We start from the raw sequence: 19,707 nt of genomic DNA, 5'->3' as shown, positions 1-19,707 counted from the left end.
CTTAACTTATTTGAGATAGTATATTATAAATTTAAACTTTTAAAACACAATAAATAATATTTAAAGCCTAAACTTCTAGTAACATCTTTCAATTAATGCTATTTTAAAATTTTTTAACAAATTTTAAACAATTTTTTATTTTAATAACCACACACTAGTATGTTTTACCTAATTAACACAAAATAGAAACGTTTTTTAATTATTAAAATTATAAAAACATCATATCAGTTGACTTTTAAAGAAACTAAAATGACAAATGTTATTGTTTAGCATACAATTTTTTTATTCAACACAATTAAAATGTTCACAACTTATAGAAAACACCTATTTCAAATAAATAAATTATCTAGGCATACAAACATCTTTAATCTGAAAAATTAATCTACATATCAAAATTGTTCTAGGTCCAAAATGTCTAATTCAAGCTGAAGTCCCAAAATTCCCAATATTCAATTCAACATAAGTTTATTCAGTCTTCTTGACTTTCTTCTTTTTACAACTGAGCGGATTAGGTCCCTTAGCCTTCCTTTTCCTCTTTTTCTTAAATCGGGAATCCCCGCTTTCGTGACTGTGCCTGGTGGCTTTCAGCGCTTCCTGGTCTGCCGTTTGGTCCCACATTTGCTTGTGGATTTGCGAAACCTAAAAATATTAATAATAATTATTATTATACGTATTATACTATTTATATATTTGATACATTTTATATGTAATATTACCATTTAAAAACAATAATAACAAATTTACATAATGCTTGATTCCACATTTCCTTGTGGAGTTGTAAAATCGTTTTGTTTGTTATAACAATTAATGTAAAAATTGCATCTTTTATGATTTTAGTACGACTACAGAAAAATAACAAGAATAATAAATTTACATATATACGGTTTACTGTATACTAAAAATTATATATAAAGCAAAATAATCTTATTCAATATATAAGTTATTGATGTTACTTACATTATGTAATACTTATATTTGTATTAAAATAGAATATTTATAGTTGTAAAAATATCAATTGTTTTAATATAACTTTTACAGAAAAATAATATGAAAAGTGAAACAATATAAAATCATCTAGCTTTTACCAAAATTTATTAAAATAATACAAACATAGTATATTTATTCACCTTTTTGTTTGTTTCGTCACTGAGATCTTTAAGCAATATGACGTTTCCGTGCATATAAATGAGGGGAATCCCCGGAATTTTGTCACAATATGATTGGATCTTTTTGTCCTTTGTTGCAACGAAGTATTTTCCTGACAAAAATAATTAACTATTGTGATAAACTTTTTAAAGTGTATAATTGTTTTCATGTATTAAAATTTTGTCCCATTTTGTAGGATCTTATTGTCTTTGGTTGCAACAAAATATTTTTCTGGTAGAATATAGAAAACAATAAAATATACATTAATGCAATTTTTTTTTTAATTTCAGTTACTCGTTGTTAGTTTTGCTAAACTTAAAAAGTTATTTTGTAATGAAACTAACATTTCATTTTAGTATTTTAAAGCTTGTGAATAAATATGGAATTTTTTGTAACAATAAAATATTTTTCATTATTCTCAAAACAAGCTTTTCCAAATTTATTTAAAAGCGGATGTTGTAAACTGTTTTACGCAGATTTCGTGACGTACTTCCAGTATTGAAAACAAAAACATTTTTTATTGTTAGGAGTTACATTTGTTTCAGTGCTTATAAAACGGAATTTTACTTGCAGTAGCAGTAGCAGTTTCGGCAGAGCATTCGGCAAGTGTGCTTTAAGTTAAAATGCATTTTAAACACGTGAGATTTAAGAACTAATGTTTTCTTGTGTGTTTAACTTTAGTTCTCGTATAGAGTGATGTAACTGTATCTTTGTGTTGTTTAGTTTATGTAAATAAAATATAAGTGTTGTTTTGATTGTTGTACTAATCTACTTTAATAATCATATTACCCCTTAATAACATCCCTGTAACGAGACATTGGAAACCATGTGTGGCCTGTATTTTAGGAATCTTCAGATATTTAGGAATTAGGTGCCTTATCAATTAAAAAACGCAGCGAAAAAAAAAACTTTAGTTTATTACTAAACAACTTTTTAACGAGTTTAAAATTTTGAGAGTATAATTTGCGATGATACTTTACTTTGCGACATTTTACTATGATAATAGTAAGAAAAATTGTGTGAATAACTTTCTACTTTGAAACAGCAAGTCTACAATTATAATACAAGTGTGTGGTAGTGATTTATTTAGTTTTGTTAAAAGTCAGGCTTGATGTCAAGGATTTTTTTGCTGGAAGTACTATACAATTTTTGCGGTTATTTCTATGTATACTTCTATTTATGCTTTTTTAGTGCTTAGGTGCACAATATTTGCTAACAAGCATAATATTTCTTCTTCTTAGTGCACAATATATGTTGCAACTAACATAAGTCGCATGGGTGCGCAGTATTTCGATCCTAAAAAGCTTAATCTTTTTAGCTAAGTGCACAATATATGTTGCAACTAACACAAGTCGCATGGGTGCGCAGTATTTCGATCCTAAAAAGCTTAATCTTTTTAGCTAAGAGTATAATATAAGTTGCAACTAACACAAGTCGCACGGGGGCGCAGTATTTCGATTATAAAAAGCACAGTCTTTTTACTCTAGTGCACAATGTTCTTTTGAAGATGTTACAATTTACATAAGTCGTCAGGGGACGCAGTACTTTAGTGCAAAATTGCATTTTATAAGTTGCCAAGAGAGCGCAGTTATTATATTTTTCTAAGCATAGAAATGTTAAGTAAGAACCGCAATAAAATTTAGAATTACAACAGCAGAATTGTTCTTCTTAATAATGTCTGAGTTTTAGCTGATAAAACTAATTTTCCTATGTGTTTACTACTACTAGTTTATTGTTTTGATCTGCTGATTGATTGTTCTAAAGTATAGATTGTATTTGTTTTAAACCAGAATGTTGCTGAAGTTTAAAAATATATTTGAATGAGTTTTCATCTTTCTTAGTCGTAAAAAGATAAGTTTCTTGCCTTATTTTATTACTCGTTTCAAGTTCAAGTATAAAGTTGTGTTAAAATTTTTCCTTTTGAAAGAAATCAGAAATAAACTCCCCTTAAATTTAGCAGTCGTCACTTGTTAAATAAATGCGTTTGTATCATTTAACGTTGTTTAAAGCAAATTGTCGTTTGATAACCACAGCTTTAAGCACACCTAACACCTTGCTACTGCATGAAACTTTAAAAGTTTTTTTTTGTTTATAAGTATGACAATAGACAAAATATAGAATGAAGATTTTGTGTTTATTATATGACGTCACAATCAAAATTCCTGCAGTCATTGTTTCCAAAGCCAATCGATGTGGTGTTTTTCTGATTCAACAAACCAGCTAGAAGACAGAAAGTAAATGTTTCCTAAAAGAACCAAGACGTTGTCAATAATCCAATTGATGGTTCATAAGCCTCTATTAACAACCTGAGGATAACAACCTGAGGATAACAACCTGAGGATAACAGCCTGAGGATAACAGCCCGACGACAAGCCCGAGGACAACAAGCCCAAGGACAAGAACTTTGAGGACAACAAGCCTGAGGACAACTAAATGACTATCATTGTTACTTACTTTGTCTTTATGTTGTGTTTTATCAAAATTTTTGTAAATTATGTAACTTTTGAGATAATAAGTTATACAGTTTCTTTTTCTTACTTTTTTCTTACCCGCGCTTAAAACTCCTATAAAAAAGCTTTAAGTTAAGTAGGATTTTAAGGATTTAAATTATTTAAAACTAGGCTTTAAACGTTAAAATTGAAAATTAAAAAAGAAACAATGTAATGAAACTAACATTTCATTTTAGTATTTTAAAGCTTGTGAATAAATATGGAATTTTTTGTAACAATAAAATATTTTTCATTATTCTCAAAACAAGCTTTTCCAAATTTATTTAAAAGCGGATGTTGTAAACTGTTTTACGCAGATTTCGTGACGTACTTCCAGTATTGAAAACAAAAACATTTTTTATTGTTAGGAGTTACATTTGTTTCAGTGCTTATAAAACGGAATTTTACTTGCAGTAGCAGTAGCAGTTTCGGCAGAGCATTCGGCAAGTGTGCTTTAAGTTAAAATGCATTTTAAACACGTGAGATTTAAGAACTAATGTTTTCTTGTGTGTTTAACTTTAGTTCTCGTATAGAGTGATGTAACTGTATCTTTGTGTTGTTTAGTTTATGTAAATAAAATATAAGTGTTGTTTTGATTGTTGTACTAATCTACTTTAATAATCCCTATTATTACCCCCTTAAAATATCTGTATCGAGACAATTTTAAATAAAATATATTGAAAACATTACTTATTCTCTAAAATATTTCTTAGGTTGAATATTAAAACAAACAGTATTAACATTTCTTAAAACCAATAAAACTATTTAAATCCACTCACTACCAGAAACATCCCCATTAAACAAGATAATTTATAAAAAACAAACAGTGTTATACTTAAATAACATTTTATGTTTGTGTTATAAAAACCACCAGAACCATCCCCAGAAGCAAGCAAGTTGATAATTAATAATTTTATAATACAAAATCAACATGATAACTTTATAGTATTTTGTTCTAAAAATTTTATAAATTAGTTTGTCAATTATCACTCATTGCAAGAGCCATCCATAATTATTAGTATGTAGATAAAAACAATAAATAGCTAAATGTATAGTTTCAATTTCATTTAGTATTTTAAAACTACTCACCACCAGAGCCATCTCCTGACACCATGGACTTGATGCATTCAATACCTGAAACTGGATTTTTCTTGTGTTCGCAGTGCCTAAGTTGAAACTTCTTTGCTATCAACCTGGTAATTAAAAATAATAAATGTTAAATAAAAAATTTTAGTGAAATTAGGATTTTTCTTGTGTTCGCAATGCCTGAGTTGAAACTTCTTTGCTATCAACCTAAACAAAAATAATTATGTTAAATAAAAATGTTTAGTGAAATTAAGATTTTTTGTGTTTGCAATGCCTGAGTTGAAACTTCTTCGCTATCAACCTAAATATTTAAATAATTATGTTAAATAAAAAAGTTTAGTGAAACCAGGTTTTTCTTATGTTCGCAATGCCTGAGTTCAAACTTCTTTGCTAACAACCTAAATAATTAATTAAAAATAACATAAGGGCATAGGGGGGTAAACACCCTTTTTTGGTTTTTGATCTTATTTTATATAGTTTTTACTAAGCTACAAGATGCTTTTTACAGATTAAAAAAATTCAAAATAATTTTTGAGATACAGCCGGTCAAAGTCGGAGGCAACAATAGGATCCTTATGGGAGGCGCAAACTAAAACGGCAAAAGAGGTGTGGGGTTAACCAAAAGTGTAATAAATGACTGTATGTACCTGTGTATATATTAAGGTTAAAAATGTAGCGTTAATGTCATACAATATCAGATATCTTTAAAAATTACCTCTTAGTAAAAATGTTTGGTAATATTATTCAACATGGTAGACTTTCATAAGAATAAAACTAAACATCTTAATAAAAAATTACTAATAAAAATATTTTATATATATAAACACAACTACAACAAAACAGTATTTTTTTTTATTACACTTTAAAGAAGCTATGAAAGTTCAAGAAATGCTCTTGAAGAAACTCCATAAAAGAAGTATTTCTTGAAGCTAATGTAAAACATGTGTTACTGTAATAAAGAAAGAGTTCAAACTTGTATTAATATATATTCCAGTGAATTTGTTTTGCTAGGATGTTTATTAGCAACCGCTTAAATTTTTTTTTTAAATAAATATAAATACAATTATAAATATAATGGAGTATAGTTACTTATTAATAAAATACAAACCTGGCTCGTTTAAATGATTCCTCATGTTCCGTTCCAGCAGTATCTTTTTCCAGTTTCTGTAAAAATTATTAGATTAATAGTTATAACTCAAATAACTGATTTTATTTTATGCTCTGTAGAAGCAATCTCTAGTTTATGTGGGAAAAGTTGTTTAATGATTATGTAAAAATCTCTGTTAAGTTAGTTATTGGTATGTTAAATAAAGTTTTGGTTCTCATTAACAGCAGTTTTTTTTTGCAATACATTTTCAGCAAATAACTTTCAGAAATTTAATTTTAATTTAAGCAAATGAGTACTTTCAAATTCTCAACAAACTTTTTAAATAATATTACCTGTAAATAAATAAATATTACAAATTAATTAACTTCACCTTTAAAAAAATTACTTTAAATATTATTTTGCAAATATTTATTCTTAAAACTTTAAAATAAAAGTTTGGCCGTTTACTTAATAAAAGGTTATAATTTTTTGTGAAAAAAATAGCCTGAATTAAACTAAGCTAGCCAAACTTTCCAAAAGTTTAAAAGAAAATTGAACAATAATGTAATGAGCTAAAAACTGAAACAAAATCTAGCAATCAAGCATAAATACCTTAAAATACCAAAATAACAATAAAAACACATAATAAAAATACTTATAAAAAATGCTTGAGGTATAAAAACTAGCCTGAGTGTTCCATAATATTCAAACTACTTAGTTGAGTTGGTTTTGATTTTTTTTTAATTTAGCTAGAATTATCCTGAGTGTCTAGTAAACATGTAGTATACATTATATTAAAACTACTTTAAATTTTATAAACTTTAATATAAGTCTAAACATTTAACTTGCAAAAAATATGTTAGGCTTTGAAATAAAACCATAATTTACAACAGTTTACATTTAGTAACTTAAGAGCATGGGGGGGGGGGAGTTATAACACTTTTTTAACAATTTGATCTCTTTTTACATATGTTTTACAAGCTACAAGATGCTTTTTACAGCTTTTAAAAATTCAAAATAATTTTTGAGATATAACTGGTCAAAGTTGGGAGACAACAAAATATTCAATTATTAAGTGTATCTAATTTTACTGGCTATTATAAGTCAGTATGAAATGTATACTAACAAACAGTTTATAAAGTATGCATACTTTACAGAAATTTATTTATATCTATTTAATGTAACAAACTTTTTTTTTAATAATTTTTTTTAATCTTTGAAAAGAAATTGCTAATACTGGCTTAGTGGAAATCAAGTGTAAAATTCAAAAAGTAATAACTTAAATACAAATTAAGGGTATAGGGGAGTAAAAACGTTTCTTACAATTTTATCTTATCTTATAGAGTTTTAACTAAGCTACAAGATGCTCTAACAAATTTTAAGAATTCAAAATAATTTTTGAGATATAGCAAGTCAAAGGCAACAAAAGGTTCCATATAAGAGGCGCAAACTATAACCACACAAAAAAAACATTTAACTAAAAATCTATCTTCTTATTAAAACTTTTTTCACAATTTGATCTTGTTTTATGGAGTTTTTACTAAGCTAAAAGATTCTTTTTACTGATCTAAAAAATTTTAAATAATTTTTTAGATATAGCTGGTTAATATCGGAGGCAGCAATAGGTTACTTATGGGAGGTGCAAACTAAAACCGCTTTTTGGTATATACTTGAATCATTAATTTCAACAAATTTACTGATATACCCAAGATCCAAAACAACAAATAAAAATACACATATTTTGAAAATATAAATGTTTAATACTTAGATTTTGAGTTGACAAATATGATGTTAAAGAGATTAGAAATATTTTCTAATAGTAAATAAAACAAAACAAACTTTCAGTTCATTGAGAATGCAGACGGTGGTGCAACAGGTGCTCTCAACATTCAAATAGTTGGATAATCTGTCTCTCAGATCAAACATGCCCTGACTGGCAGCAGCTTTGCAGAATGTGCCGTCAACAAGCACTAAGAACGGCACGTGGTAATTGAACATGCGCTTGTAGATTGCCACTAGTTTCTTTGCGTGCTTTACTCTATTCTTTTTCATGCTTATTTACTTGTGTATTAAAACAATGCTTAAAACAATGTCTTTCTGTGGTAGATAATGTAAAAAATATTAAAATAACTAAATCACCATTTACTTTAATTAAATATATCAATAAAGTTTCATAAACTAAATTTAGAATGTTTTAATTAAATTGTCACTGATTTGAAAAAAAAATACAACACAGAGAGTTTGATAGAAACTTATATCAAATTATACTTTAAATTAATCTGAACAACAATAATTTAGAGTTTTTACTCATATAAAATACTTTAAAATATATTGAGATTTAAAAGTAAATAGTAAAGATTTGTAAATAAGTCAAAGTATTTTATTTGATAATTCGACAGTATTGAAAAGCGATTTTTAACTTAATAATTAAAATAAATAGTTTTGGTGTAGTCAACTGCCACTAATTTTCACAAAAGATCTAGCATGGGTTAGTTTGAATTTATTATAAAACAAATGTGCCCCTTGTTGTTAAGAAATTTTTTCAAGATTTTCTAATTTTCTTCTAGAATTATGAAAGTACAAGTTTTTTCTTTTGTTAAAAAAAAGCTCAGGGTTGCAAATTGTGTTTATTGGTATACAGTTGCTAAAAAGATACTGTAAAAGTTTTTAAATTTAGTTTTATATTTTACAACACTTATTTTAAATCTTATAAGAATTTGATTAATCTTTATGTAAAAATTGTTCAAAATTATTTCATGATTTCAGCTTAAATGGACACCTTGTAAATTCTATAAATATCTTAAATTTATTTAAGTTTTCAAAGAACTTGACATTAACTACTGACTAACAAATTAAAAAAGGATTAAGACTTCAATGTTCAAAAAACAACTCAACAAGTTTTATTTCTATCAGAGTAACTAGCCCAGGGTTGCCGCATATCAAGCTGAATAAAATTTTCTTGACTTTTTTAAATCAAACTCTAAATTTAAACTTATTCTAAAATATAAAATTAAACACTTGAAACTATATGTTGTCATGTTCTACATATAGGGAGTTCAAAACAAATGATAAAACAAGTAAGATGCAGTAGATTCATTACAAGTAATTAACATAAACTACTTATATTTAATTTTCATATTTAGACAACTTTGAAAAAATTATAAAGAGGTAAAGTATACACATGAAGTTATGAATAAAATACAAAATTTAGTGCATAATTATAAAAAGCTTAATTGTTTACTTAAGCAAAAACACTTTGATTCTAAAATTCCGCAAAAAAAAGATGTTTGTATATATTACAGTTTCATTTTGGAAGTGTCCTTGCTACAAATCATCAATACTAAAAAGCGTACAAAAACTGCTTGTTCAAGTAGGGTAGTTGTTCAATATATTAATAGAAAAACTTTGCCGTTTTATAAAGGATATTTTATTCATTTTTAACAGATAAGGCATTGGAAACTAAAAATTTTTGTAACTTTTTAGGAAAATTTTGCAATCTTAATCTGACTATAAAAGATTTTAATTAATGTTTTACCATTTTAAGGCATTGAAATATAAGGAATTTTGTTAGTTTATGCTGACAAAATCTGACTTTCAAATTTTGTCAAATTTACTGAATTTTTTACAAAAACCCCCATTTCTCCTGACTTTTGTCATTTTTTAAAGTTTTTCCTGACCTTGTGGCAGCCATGTTGGTATTATATATTTTATACTAAATTTATTCTTGAAATAACTGTTCAAGCTATGATATCTAGATCAATACTATATTTTTGTTTTATAGCATTATCTTACAAAGTTAGTATGATATTCTGCTTATAAAAATTAAATTAAAGTTACAAAAAAATTTTTCAAAATTTATATTGCAAATAAATGTTTTGTTTGTATAACAGTTGTTAGAAGCATTAGTGCAAAAATGACTTTTATAAAAAACTAAGTATTCAAATATTAAATCTAATTAAAAGAACAGAGAGCTTTGAGTTGCAACTTTGAACTAAAATATATATTAAAAAAGTGAATAAAAGTTTATGTAGACTTCAAAGATGATAAATAAATTCATAGCTTACAGTTTATTATTAGTTAGAATTAAATCAAGAACCTTTTTAACATTTTAACTGAGTCATTCTGCGTTTTATTAAATAATAAATAAAAATATTTTTTGAACATCAATGAAAAACAATTTATCAATAAAACTGGTCATAGAATAGTAAAAAAACATTTAAGCTAAATCTTATTTGAAATATAGAAAAAACTTGCCTGAGATTTCAAGAAATCTTAAAACTATCTGGAGTATTTTGTTAAAAAATGCAAAACTATCCTGAGTCAGCCTGAGTTTAAAAAACTTTTTTAAAATATCCTGAGTTATACTGAGTCATCCTGAGATTTAAAAATATTCTGAATGTGGAAACCCTGAATAATAAAAAGTGTGTTAACAAAATAAGTTTTATTAAAGAGAATAGTTCTTTCAAGAACTTTATTTCACTTTCAAAATGTTTAAACAATTTAGATTATAATTAAACATTGACTATTCTGACAATTATAATAACTTAAGGTAACTGTGTAGAAAAAAATACATTTTGCCCAAAAAACTTTGACTAAACCTAATTTTTACATGAAAACTTAATATAATTTTTTTAAATCATTTTTTACTTTTAGTAGACAAAGTAGTAAATTTTGACACATTTAATTTATTGGTACTAAACATCATAATTAAGTCCTTTTTAATTACTTTTATATAAATACTAGATTCCATTTGAGCCTTTTTTATGTTTCTATTATATATAAGAACCACAGAACCCTATTATAACAACACTATTTTAAAAATTTAAGTTACTTTTATAAATAACTTGGAAAAAACTTCATAACAAAAAAATAAAAAATACTCTAATGCTTTAGATGTGAAGTAATGTAAACCATAAAATATTTAAAGAACTTTTCAGCAAACATGTATTGTTTAAAAGAACCTTTAGTACTTAAATAATAAAAATAAAAAATAAATAACATGAAGTTCTAAATATAGCCTAATAATAAATTTTAGCAAAATCCCAATTCAAATTTTATATATTAATCATAGCAAAAAACTTCTTATGTTTTAGGCTATTGCACGCTTCATTGGTTGAGGTTATTTTGAAAACCAAACATTCAATATTTTAAACAAAATAACACTCAAACAGTAGAATAACCTATGAAAAATGCATTCCATTACAAAGAAGTTTTTCTATAAAAATGAAAGTTTAATTAACTATAAGTATACAGGTTTTAGAAGTACATATTAAAATTTCTTGCATTATAAAAGTATAATTTGGCTTTTTGTATTGTAACATAGTGGCTTTTTTTGGAAAGGAACAATCTAAAATAGACTACAAAGTGATAAATTTCAAATTAAATTAAGCTGAAGTGTTGACTAAGTTTTAAATTTAAACTAAGTTAAAGTTTTATTTCTTTTTTTATTAATTTTTATTTAGTTTATTTTAAGAATAACAATTAGAGTTCTCAACTTGAATCCAAAAATATAAATAAAAAATATTAATTTTATTTGAGAGTCTGATTATTTCTTTGAGTGACTGAATTTTTTTTTTTTAATAAAATGTTCTGAGTTAATAAATTTTAACATATTGATTTAATAAGAAGTTATTCTAATATTTCATTGAAGGCTTTTTTTATTTGGTTGGAATAAGTACTCTGGATTCATAAAATGGTAGTGTACCAATTTTCCAAAAAAAAAACTCTTTCTTAAATACTCTTATTAAGTTTTCAACTTAACTTACTCTAATTTTGGAAAGATTTGTTTCAAGTGTATAAAAGATAAAAGTTTTTTAAAAAACAGTGACTTGATGATTTTTTGTTTTTGATTAATTGTTTAAAAATAGTTGAAAAAATAAAACCTATCATTCAGTATTTTTAAAATTTTATCTATCTTTCTCAGTTCTTCTTTTTTTGGATTTTATTCTAATTGAATGGCATTCTAATGAAAAAGGCTAGTAAATTAATGTGATCCTAACTTTACCAGCTTATTTTAAATAATAGTACACTTTTTTGTTCAAAGATTGTTATTAAAATATGTTTTACACCATGAAACTTTCATAAAAGTTTTAAATGCTTCAGCTATAAAAAAAATAATCATAATATTTAATTACTCTTAAAACAGATATTTTAAAATTTACTAGATTTTGTAGATGCATAAAATAAAATATTTTCATAATTAGAATTAGTTGTTATCAGAGTGGTTATCTGGATCATAACTTTTTTAAATATGTTTATGCCTTTTTTGTTACATTTTGTATCTTTAAGAGTGAAACTAAGAATTAAAATATTGTAAACTTGTGCTTAATTGTAGTTTAAAGATATTTTATTTAAACTTAATATTTCTAAAAAAAACCTTGACTTCATTGTATTTTAAAAGTTTTAACTATTATTAAAGTGCACAATATTACTTACATTAAACTAACAAGAAAGAAGAATGATTAAAAACTGAACTTATTACTTAATTTAGTGACTATGTATTCCCAAACCTTTTTTAAGTTTCCCCCTTCAACAAGATTACTCAAAAAACTTACATTAAAAGCACCTAACACCTTTTTTGTTTTTGCTCTTCATCAACAACTCCAGGTGATCTAGTGTAAGTTTTAAAACTAAAACTAAAAACAATAAAGACAACTTTATCTTTTACTCTTCATCAACAACTCCAGATTGTCTAATGTAAGTTTCAAATTATGCCTCTGCCCCCCCTTTGCTGCTCATGGCGGAGTATCTGTTATGGCCCACTTTGAGAAATCCTGACATATTTATTCTTGTATTTAGATATTATGCATAAATAAAATGGACTAAAACAGAAAGAAACATATTTTATACAATTTATATCCTGTACACAAGTTGTAAAACATTTATAAACACTTTTAAAACCACCCAAATTATATATAAACTAAAAGTTAAACCTATGAAGCTTTAACATTTCTGATTTGATCTAAGTTGTATTAAATTTTAGTTCCCACACACTTGTTAGCTCCATATTTTCATTGATTTCTTTAAGCCATTTAAAACTATCATTTTAATTTAACCATTACTGTCTGTATATTATGGATGTATCTTAAAAAATGAAAGGAAACTAATTAAAAGTTAAAATTATAAATTTATATAAAATCAGGGTTGCCACTTTTTGAGTCAATAAACTATTCCAATACTTGTCTAGGGTAAAATGTCTTTTTATAACAACTTTATTATAAAAAGTTATAGATTGACTTGTAAAAATCAATCAAAAACCAGGTTTTTGAATTAAGTTGGTCATAAAATATCAAAATATTTATCTGGGAAAACTAAGTCTTATTCTAGACCTAGAAAAGAAACTTGACTGAGACTTTTTAAAATCTTAAAACTATTTTGAGTTTTTGTTAAAAAAACAAACTTGCCTAAATCATCCTGATAATTTCAAAAATTCCAAACTGTGAGTTATTCTGGGTATCCTGAGATGTTTTTGGCAGATTTTATCCAGATCTTCAAAATTTTCTCCAGGTTTTTAAAAGTACACATTTTTGGGTCTATTTTTAGTTTAAAGTTGAGTTGAAGGTTAAAAAATGTGTTAAATGGTATAAAAACATTGAAAAGACACTGTTAGGCTACTTAAAATGTAATTTTCAATAAAAAATTGATAATGACAAAAAAAAATATTTATATGGTAGATTTTTTATGTCAAATTAAAATTTTACTACTAAGAGGGTTGCCACATGTTTTTTCAAAAACTTTCCAGTTTTTCAAATTTCTTTAAGGTTTTTAGAGTACACATTTTTGGGACTATTTTTAGTTTAAAGTTTAGTTTAAGGTAGAAACTGTGTTAAATAGTATAAATACATTGATAAGTAACTGTAAGGCTACTTTTAGTATGTTTTCTAATTAAAAAAAATTGATGATGACAAACAATTTTATTTATATGATAGATTTTTTGAATAAAATCAAATTTTACTACTGAATATGTTAAAACTATTAAAACTCTGTTTTTTTTTAATTTCCAGGTAAAGTGGCAACCCTGTACTAAACATGTTGAAATTGTTAAAAATTCCAGGTTTTTAGTGTAAAATTCTAGGTTATTTGGCAAACCTGAGTTCAAATAAAAAATGAATTCAACAAACTTTCAAAAATTTTTTTAAGAAGCTGGTAAGATTGTGGTAAGATTCAATATGACCCATAAAAATTAAACATTTCAATACTCCTTTTTTAGGAGGGTTAGTTAAATATCAATTAACTCTATAACTTTTTGATAATGATGAAATACAGTGATATTTATAAAACATTGCAATAGTGAAAAATACAACAGTCAAAATGGTCAGGAAATAAATAGACAAACAAATGGTCAAATTTATACAAATTCATATATTTGAATTAAGCTGTCAGAAGGAGTTTTTTGTTTTTTGAAAAAGCAAATCGTTATTAAAACTTAAATTGTGAGAAAACTGTTTAAAATAAAAAATAAAGTATAGCGTTAGAAAACAGTGCTTTTGACTAGGTTTTGTAGACAAGCTTCCTTAGAAGACATACCCTAAAGGCAGTAATATTTCTAATACTTATATCAAAAATCTTATATAATGGCAAATTAATTTTAACTATTAAAACAGAATTATTTAATAGTAGTAGTTTATTTAACAATAAAAAATATTCCAAATATTTGGTCCTAGGACATGGTGCACAAACAACCTTTTGGTTATCAAGTGGTTACCACGGATACCTTTCAATGTCTTGTCCAGGACAATATATAAAATGGTCCTGGTAGAGCAACTAATAAATTCGAATCAAAATGAAATTAGTAATATCAAAATCAAAAGTGTGTAACTTAGAAATGATGACCATGAGTTTTTGTTTTTAAGGTTTTTTATTTAATTAAAGTTAAAAACTTACAACTAATTTTTGAATTTTATTAAGTATAAATGTCTGGTATCTTACAGATACTTTATACATATGTATCTTTAACAAGTGTGCAAATCATAAGTTGAAAATTTAAAGCTATTATTTGGACCCCTATGGCATCAGGCCACACTAATTTAGAAAGTATTAGAAAAAGTATGTTTCAAGAAGAAAAAAAAAAATTTCAATAATAGGTAATGTTATATAACTATTTTACTATTTATAATTCATTTGTATTATTTTCTTATTTCATATTTCTTTCTTTTTAAATTATTTATTTTTTGAGGTAGTTTAAAATTTATTAAGTTTATTTATTTTACTTAGACATGGCGGTTCAGTAAGCTTTCATATTGGAATTCAGTATTCTAAATCAACGCAAATATAATAAAAAAGTATTGAAACCAGGGACTCAAATAGCAACTTGCTTTACTATATGTACAAAAAGCAGAAGCTTTATCATTTCTTTCTAGATAGTCAGACCAATCTTATTTCAAAATTAATTATACCCTTTTGATATTTTGTTAATTTCAAGATGATTTCTAGATTAATTTTTTCGAAAAGACGTTTTGCAACAGTACAAATCCAAGACCTTATGATTGAAATTGGAAAATATATAATATAGATTTTTTAAGATTAAAGGTGTTACGTTATATATAAAACTATTTTTTGTATAACTATGTATACATTGGTTCATCAAAGTATGTGTTTTTATTCACTACGTAGTTGTCATTTAAAATCAAGTCCTAATGAAATTCTGGGTGTTTCCCAAATATTTGCCAGGTCGGCATAAAAAACTTATCAAAATTTTATTTTTTAAACAGTTTTTTATATGTTTAAAAAGCCTTTGGTTTTAGAAGTTATTATTGCTAATTTAAATGCTGTGCTTCTATTAAAATAAGCTAAAAAGGCATTAATAATATACTAAACTGTCTACTGAGATGATAAAATCCATTACTTAAGTTTATTTAAACGTTGTAAAATAAAATTGAACTCAAAAAATCTTAAGAAAAAAGAATTTTATTCTAATGCTAAGTTTTCAACAGCAGAAACTAAACTAACAACATCGATATGACCGTTAAAATTGCCAAACAAATCGTCAAAAGAAAAACGCTCGTCCTTGACTTAGACGAGACACTGGTACATTCTAGGAAAATCGGTAATGGGATAAGGTACAAAACCAGTGGCAAACCACATTTCGTTTTCAAAGTAAGTTTTTTTATTCCTTTTGATTAATTTTGATAAACCGTATAAATAAAGCATGATAAACAATAAATTCACCTGTAAACCAGGTTTGTTTTTGTTACTTTTGATGTTAATGTATCCTTTTTTGTAAGTACTATTCTTTCTCTTTATGACTTCTTTAACATAGACAAATGTAATACTTATGTACGTTAAAACTAAAAAAAGAAAGGAAAACTATTACACCTAAATAAAAATAATTCAATATTAATAAACTAAAATGATTAATATTTTTACATCGATTTGAATTATGGAAAAGTAGTAAAACTAAACTAAAAATAAAATTGAGACTAATACAATTACAACTATAATTTAATGATCATTTTGTTTAAACTAACGCTAGGTAGTGACAACTAAACAAAATATTTTCAAACAGGTGAACCATTTTTCAAGTTATTTGTGGGTTTACAAAAGACCTGGAGTTGACAAGTTCCTTGATACTGTTTCCGAATGGTACAATTTGGTCGTATACACGCATGGCGCTGAAGCGTACGCGACACCTATTCTTGATTACCTGGATAATGGAAGGGGGATTCTCAACAGGAGATTTTTCAGACAGGTATTTTGTATGTTAAACACAGTTTAATATTTATATATGCACAAATTGTTAAATATCTTGTCACTGAGAGGAAGATTTAGTAGACGGAATGTTTAAGTTTTGTTTCAATTACTTATTTTAAACATCAATCCATCAACATTAGCTTTGGTTATATAAGTTATTGTAAAAATTACTTTGGGAAATTTTGAGCTCAATGCGCCTCACCATAGTTTTTATTATTTTTCTTAATTTTAGCTGGGGTTTGTTAAGGTTATATAATAATCTTTTATATTCAATTAATATACTTTAGCGAACGAAATATTATTAGGTCAAATATTTTCAACTTTCGTTATTTTTCTGCAGCGTAGTGTTAAAGCTCCGTCTTAATAAAAAACATGTTAACGATTACGACGGTTTGCAATTTTTTTTATTTTTTTATTTATTTAACAAAGATCATTATTTCAGCACTGTGGCTGTGGCCATGCCAAAGACTTGAGACTGGTCGAAAAAGATCTTAAAAACGTTGTTTTGTTGGACAACTCTCCGAAAACCTACAGACACTTTAAAGGTAGTTTAAATTTGTAATTTCAATTATTTATATACATGTAGGTACAAGTAAAATTGTTTAAAAGACTTAAAGAAGAATTTGAAAAAAAACTCTAATAACTGCTTGACAAATTTTACGGGAAAGAGTTTTAATACCTTTGTTGGTTAAAAAGATTTATTTTCTAAGCTATTTTAAATTATTTAATTTTTAATAAACTCAACAGAAAATGGAATACACATCGAGTCTTGGTATGAAGATCGAAATGATAATTGTCTTGATGAATTAATTCCAATGTTCGAAAAAATGAGGTAATACTAAGTTTTTTTAAAATAAAGTAATTTATTTAATTGATAACTAAAAACACAAAACGGTAATTTTCTAAAAAAATTAGTTCTCGATCCAAGAAATTTTAACTTTATTTAAATTTAAAGCAGATACTTATGTTTGAAACTTTTTTTTTAATATATATAAATTACTTTACCGTCTTGTTTTGGAGTATATTTATTCCATTCTTTTTTTTTTGAAAGAGTTTGTATACTTTGGCTAGTTTGTATATTACGTATTTAATAATTGAATTTTATAGATTTTTTTGACCAAATTAATTTTTAAGTTTTTCTATTTAAGTATACTTATTGAGGTTTTCCTAATATAAGTGGAGGTAATAATATCTACCTAAAATTTCATTTAACTTTTTAGTCTTTACAACAATCTACTTAATTTGTAATTATGCCAATTTAAAAAAAATCATACATTTTTGTTTTTGTGTTACAAATATTTAACAGCTACACGCTTGTTTTTTTATACAAGTGGTAACAAATCGTTTGAGTTTATGACGTCATCAATAAATTTACGTTACTGCAGGTCCTGCGATGACGTCAGAACGTTCTTGAAAGAATATCGAAGATCAGAATAAACAGCAGACTTCGTAATGATAGAAGTTTTTAAAGTGTCATAAAAACTATATTTCATATTAGAACTAAACAGCACTCATTATTTGATAAAAATAAAAATTAGTTTTTAATTGCTTTTGTTTGTTTGATTATAGAATAAAATAAATTGAGTGGAAAGTTTTTTTCTGTATTTTTTTAATTTTTATTTCTAAAAGAAAATATTTTTGACGTTTTACAGAATATTTGACTACATTAAATGTACGAAGTCCTTTAGTTTGGTACTGGCAGCCGAAACTAATCCTGTCCAGCGCTTTTTTTCTTCAAATAATTTTTCCCAATTTTGTCTTCGATATTTTAAAAAATAATAAAATTATACACAAATTGAATTTGTTTTCTATAAATGTAAACACTTAGAAACATTTTTGAATTTTATAATTTTGAATTTTCTATAATAATTTTCTACACACTACAGTTTATCGTCATAATGAAGGCTTAAGTTGGAATGCTACTTACCTAAAACTATTTGTTTAAAACTGACAGTCTAAAATTTTCTCACTAGTTTTTGTCCTATTTCAGTTCTTCCTTGAATTTAATTTCTTTTTTTTTTAGGTTTTTTTTTGTATTTTAATAATTTATTATTATAGAAAATTTAAAATTTCTTGGATCGAGTTTTCAGATATAAGAACCAAGTTTTTCTAGAAAATTACCATTTTGTATTTTTAGTCATCAATCTGGTCCGCGGACGGCATCGCCTCCTGCCTGGCGTACGGGACGATCCAAAAAACGATGAAAAATATGGAGGACACCAACCCTATGATGGCTCTGCTTGTTTCTTATATCGCTGTCCTTCCTTGGGGAACTCCCCTGTGTGTATGCAGTTTTCCTTGTCCTGTGTTTCGAGCACCTGGTCCGCGGACGGCGCCGCCTCCTGCGTAGCGTACGATCCAAAAAACGAGGACCAAAGTGAACGATGAAAAATATGGAGAGCACCGACTCTATGATAGCTCTGTCTTTTTTACAAACCCATTTCGTTTAAATTGATTGTAAAATTTATTAAAAAAAGTGTTAATTTTATACTGTTTATTATGACGTAAGAGAATGAACGATTCTAGTTTAGTAGAAATGTTGTTTTTAAATTTAGTGCATCATAATAAAGCTATAAATTCCAGAATAAATTTTTGAAATTGCGTATGGATCTAAACTCTAAAAAACAAATGGAATTTTCATATACATAAAGCTGTGTGGAAAATTTATATTATATTTATTTTGAAATTTTTATCATAAAATTCACAAATTTTTAATTTAAGTAAATTAATATGACATAAGTATTTGTGTTAGATTTAAATAATAGATTTTTAAAATATATACAAAGAACTTTTTTTGAAAGTTTCATTTTCTTAAACAGAAATTAAATTCTAAAAATAAACAAACGAAGAAATAAAGTCTATTTCATTTCAGTTGAGTAATATAATTTGTGTTATTTCTGTATTATGCAGAGTAATACTTCAAAAATTTCTGCTACGTAATTATGACGTAACTCTTTATCTTTGCTCTTGTATCTTTTATATTCTTTCAGAAATCTTCTGACGTTTTCGCAAGACCTGTAGTGACGTAAAACGTTCAACGATCTCATAAACTATACATACGTTGTAAGAATACCAAAAAAAAAATGTTTACTTATGTTATGATCTTTTAAAGATTCATTTTCGCGTTTACTTACCAACTTTAAAATAATAAAGTATATAATAGTTTTATTTTTTGAGTTATATATAGTATGTTTTATTTATTTTTCTAAG

At 25.7% G+C, this 19,707-nt stretch overlaps 1 protein-coding gene across 1 annotated transcript; it reads right to left on the bottom strand.

Moving 5' to 3' along the window:
* Positions 1 to 275: 275 nt before the first annotated feature.
* Positions 276 to 7,898, bottom strand: LOC145835930 (rRNA-processing protein UTP23 homolog). Its single transcript, XM_082943695.1, has 5 exons — positions 7,648 to 7,898; positions 5,830 to 5,885; positions 4,725 to 4,828; positions 1,128 to 1,258; positions 276 to 639 (listed from the first exon to the last, which is right to left on the bottom strand). Exons 1-5 carry the CDS (start codon positions 7,858 to 7,860, stop codon positions 466 to 468), a joined length of 678 nt encoding a protein of 225 aa, XP_082799821.1. The 5' UTR covers positions 7,861 to 7,898; the 3' UTR covers positions 276 to 465.
* Between the last annotated feature and the right edge of the window lie 11,809 nt (positions 7,899 to 19,707).

Source organism: Thalia democratica, chromosome 5 (genome assembly GCF_965202585.1).
Source record: "Thalia democratica chromosome 5, ktThaDemo2.hap1.1, whole genome shotgun sequence".
Lineage (NCBI taxonomy): Eukaryota > Metazoa > Chordata > Thaliacea > Salpida > Salpidae > Thalia > Thalia democratica.
Note: the sequence above shows the minus strand (reverse complement) of the source record. Positions and strands in the feature narration are given on the sequence as shown.

Bases quoted from the DNA above. Each gene is read 5' to 3' on its own strand.
- LOC145835930 (XM_082943695.1), bottom strand. From the start codon at position 7,860: ATGAAAAAGAATAGAGTAAAGCACGCAAAGAAACTAGTGGCAATCTAC. The intron at 5,886-7,647 runs GTTTGTTTTGTT...TAATTTTTACAG, and splicing joins GCATTCTCAATGAACTGAAA to AAACTGGAAAAAGATACTGC. The intron at 640-1,127 runs GTGAATAAATAT...TAATATTTTTAG, and splicing joins GTGACGAAACAAACAAAAAG to GTTTCGCAAATCCACAAGCA.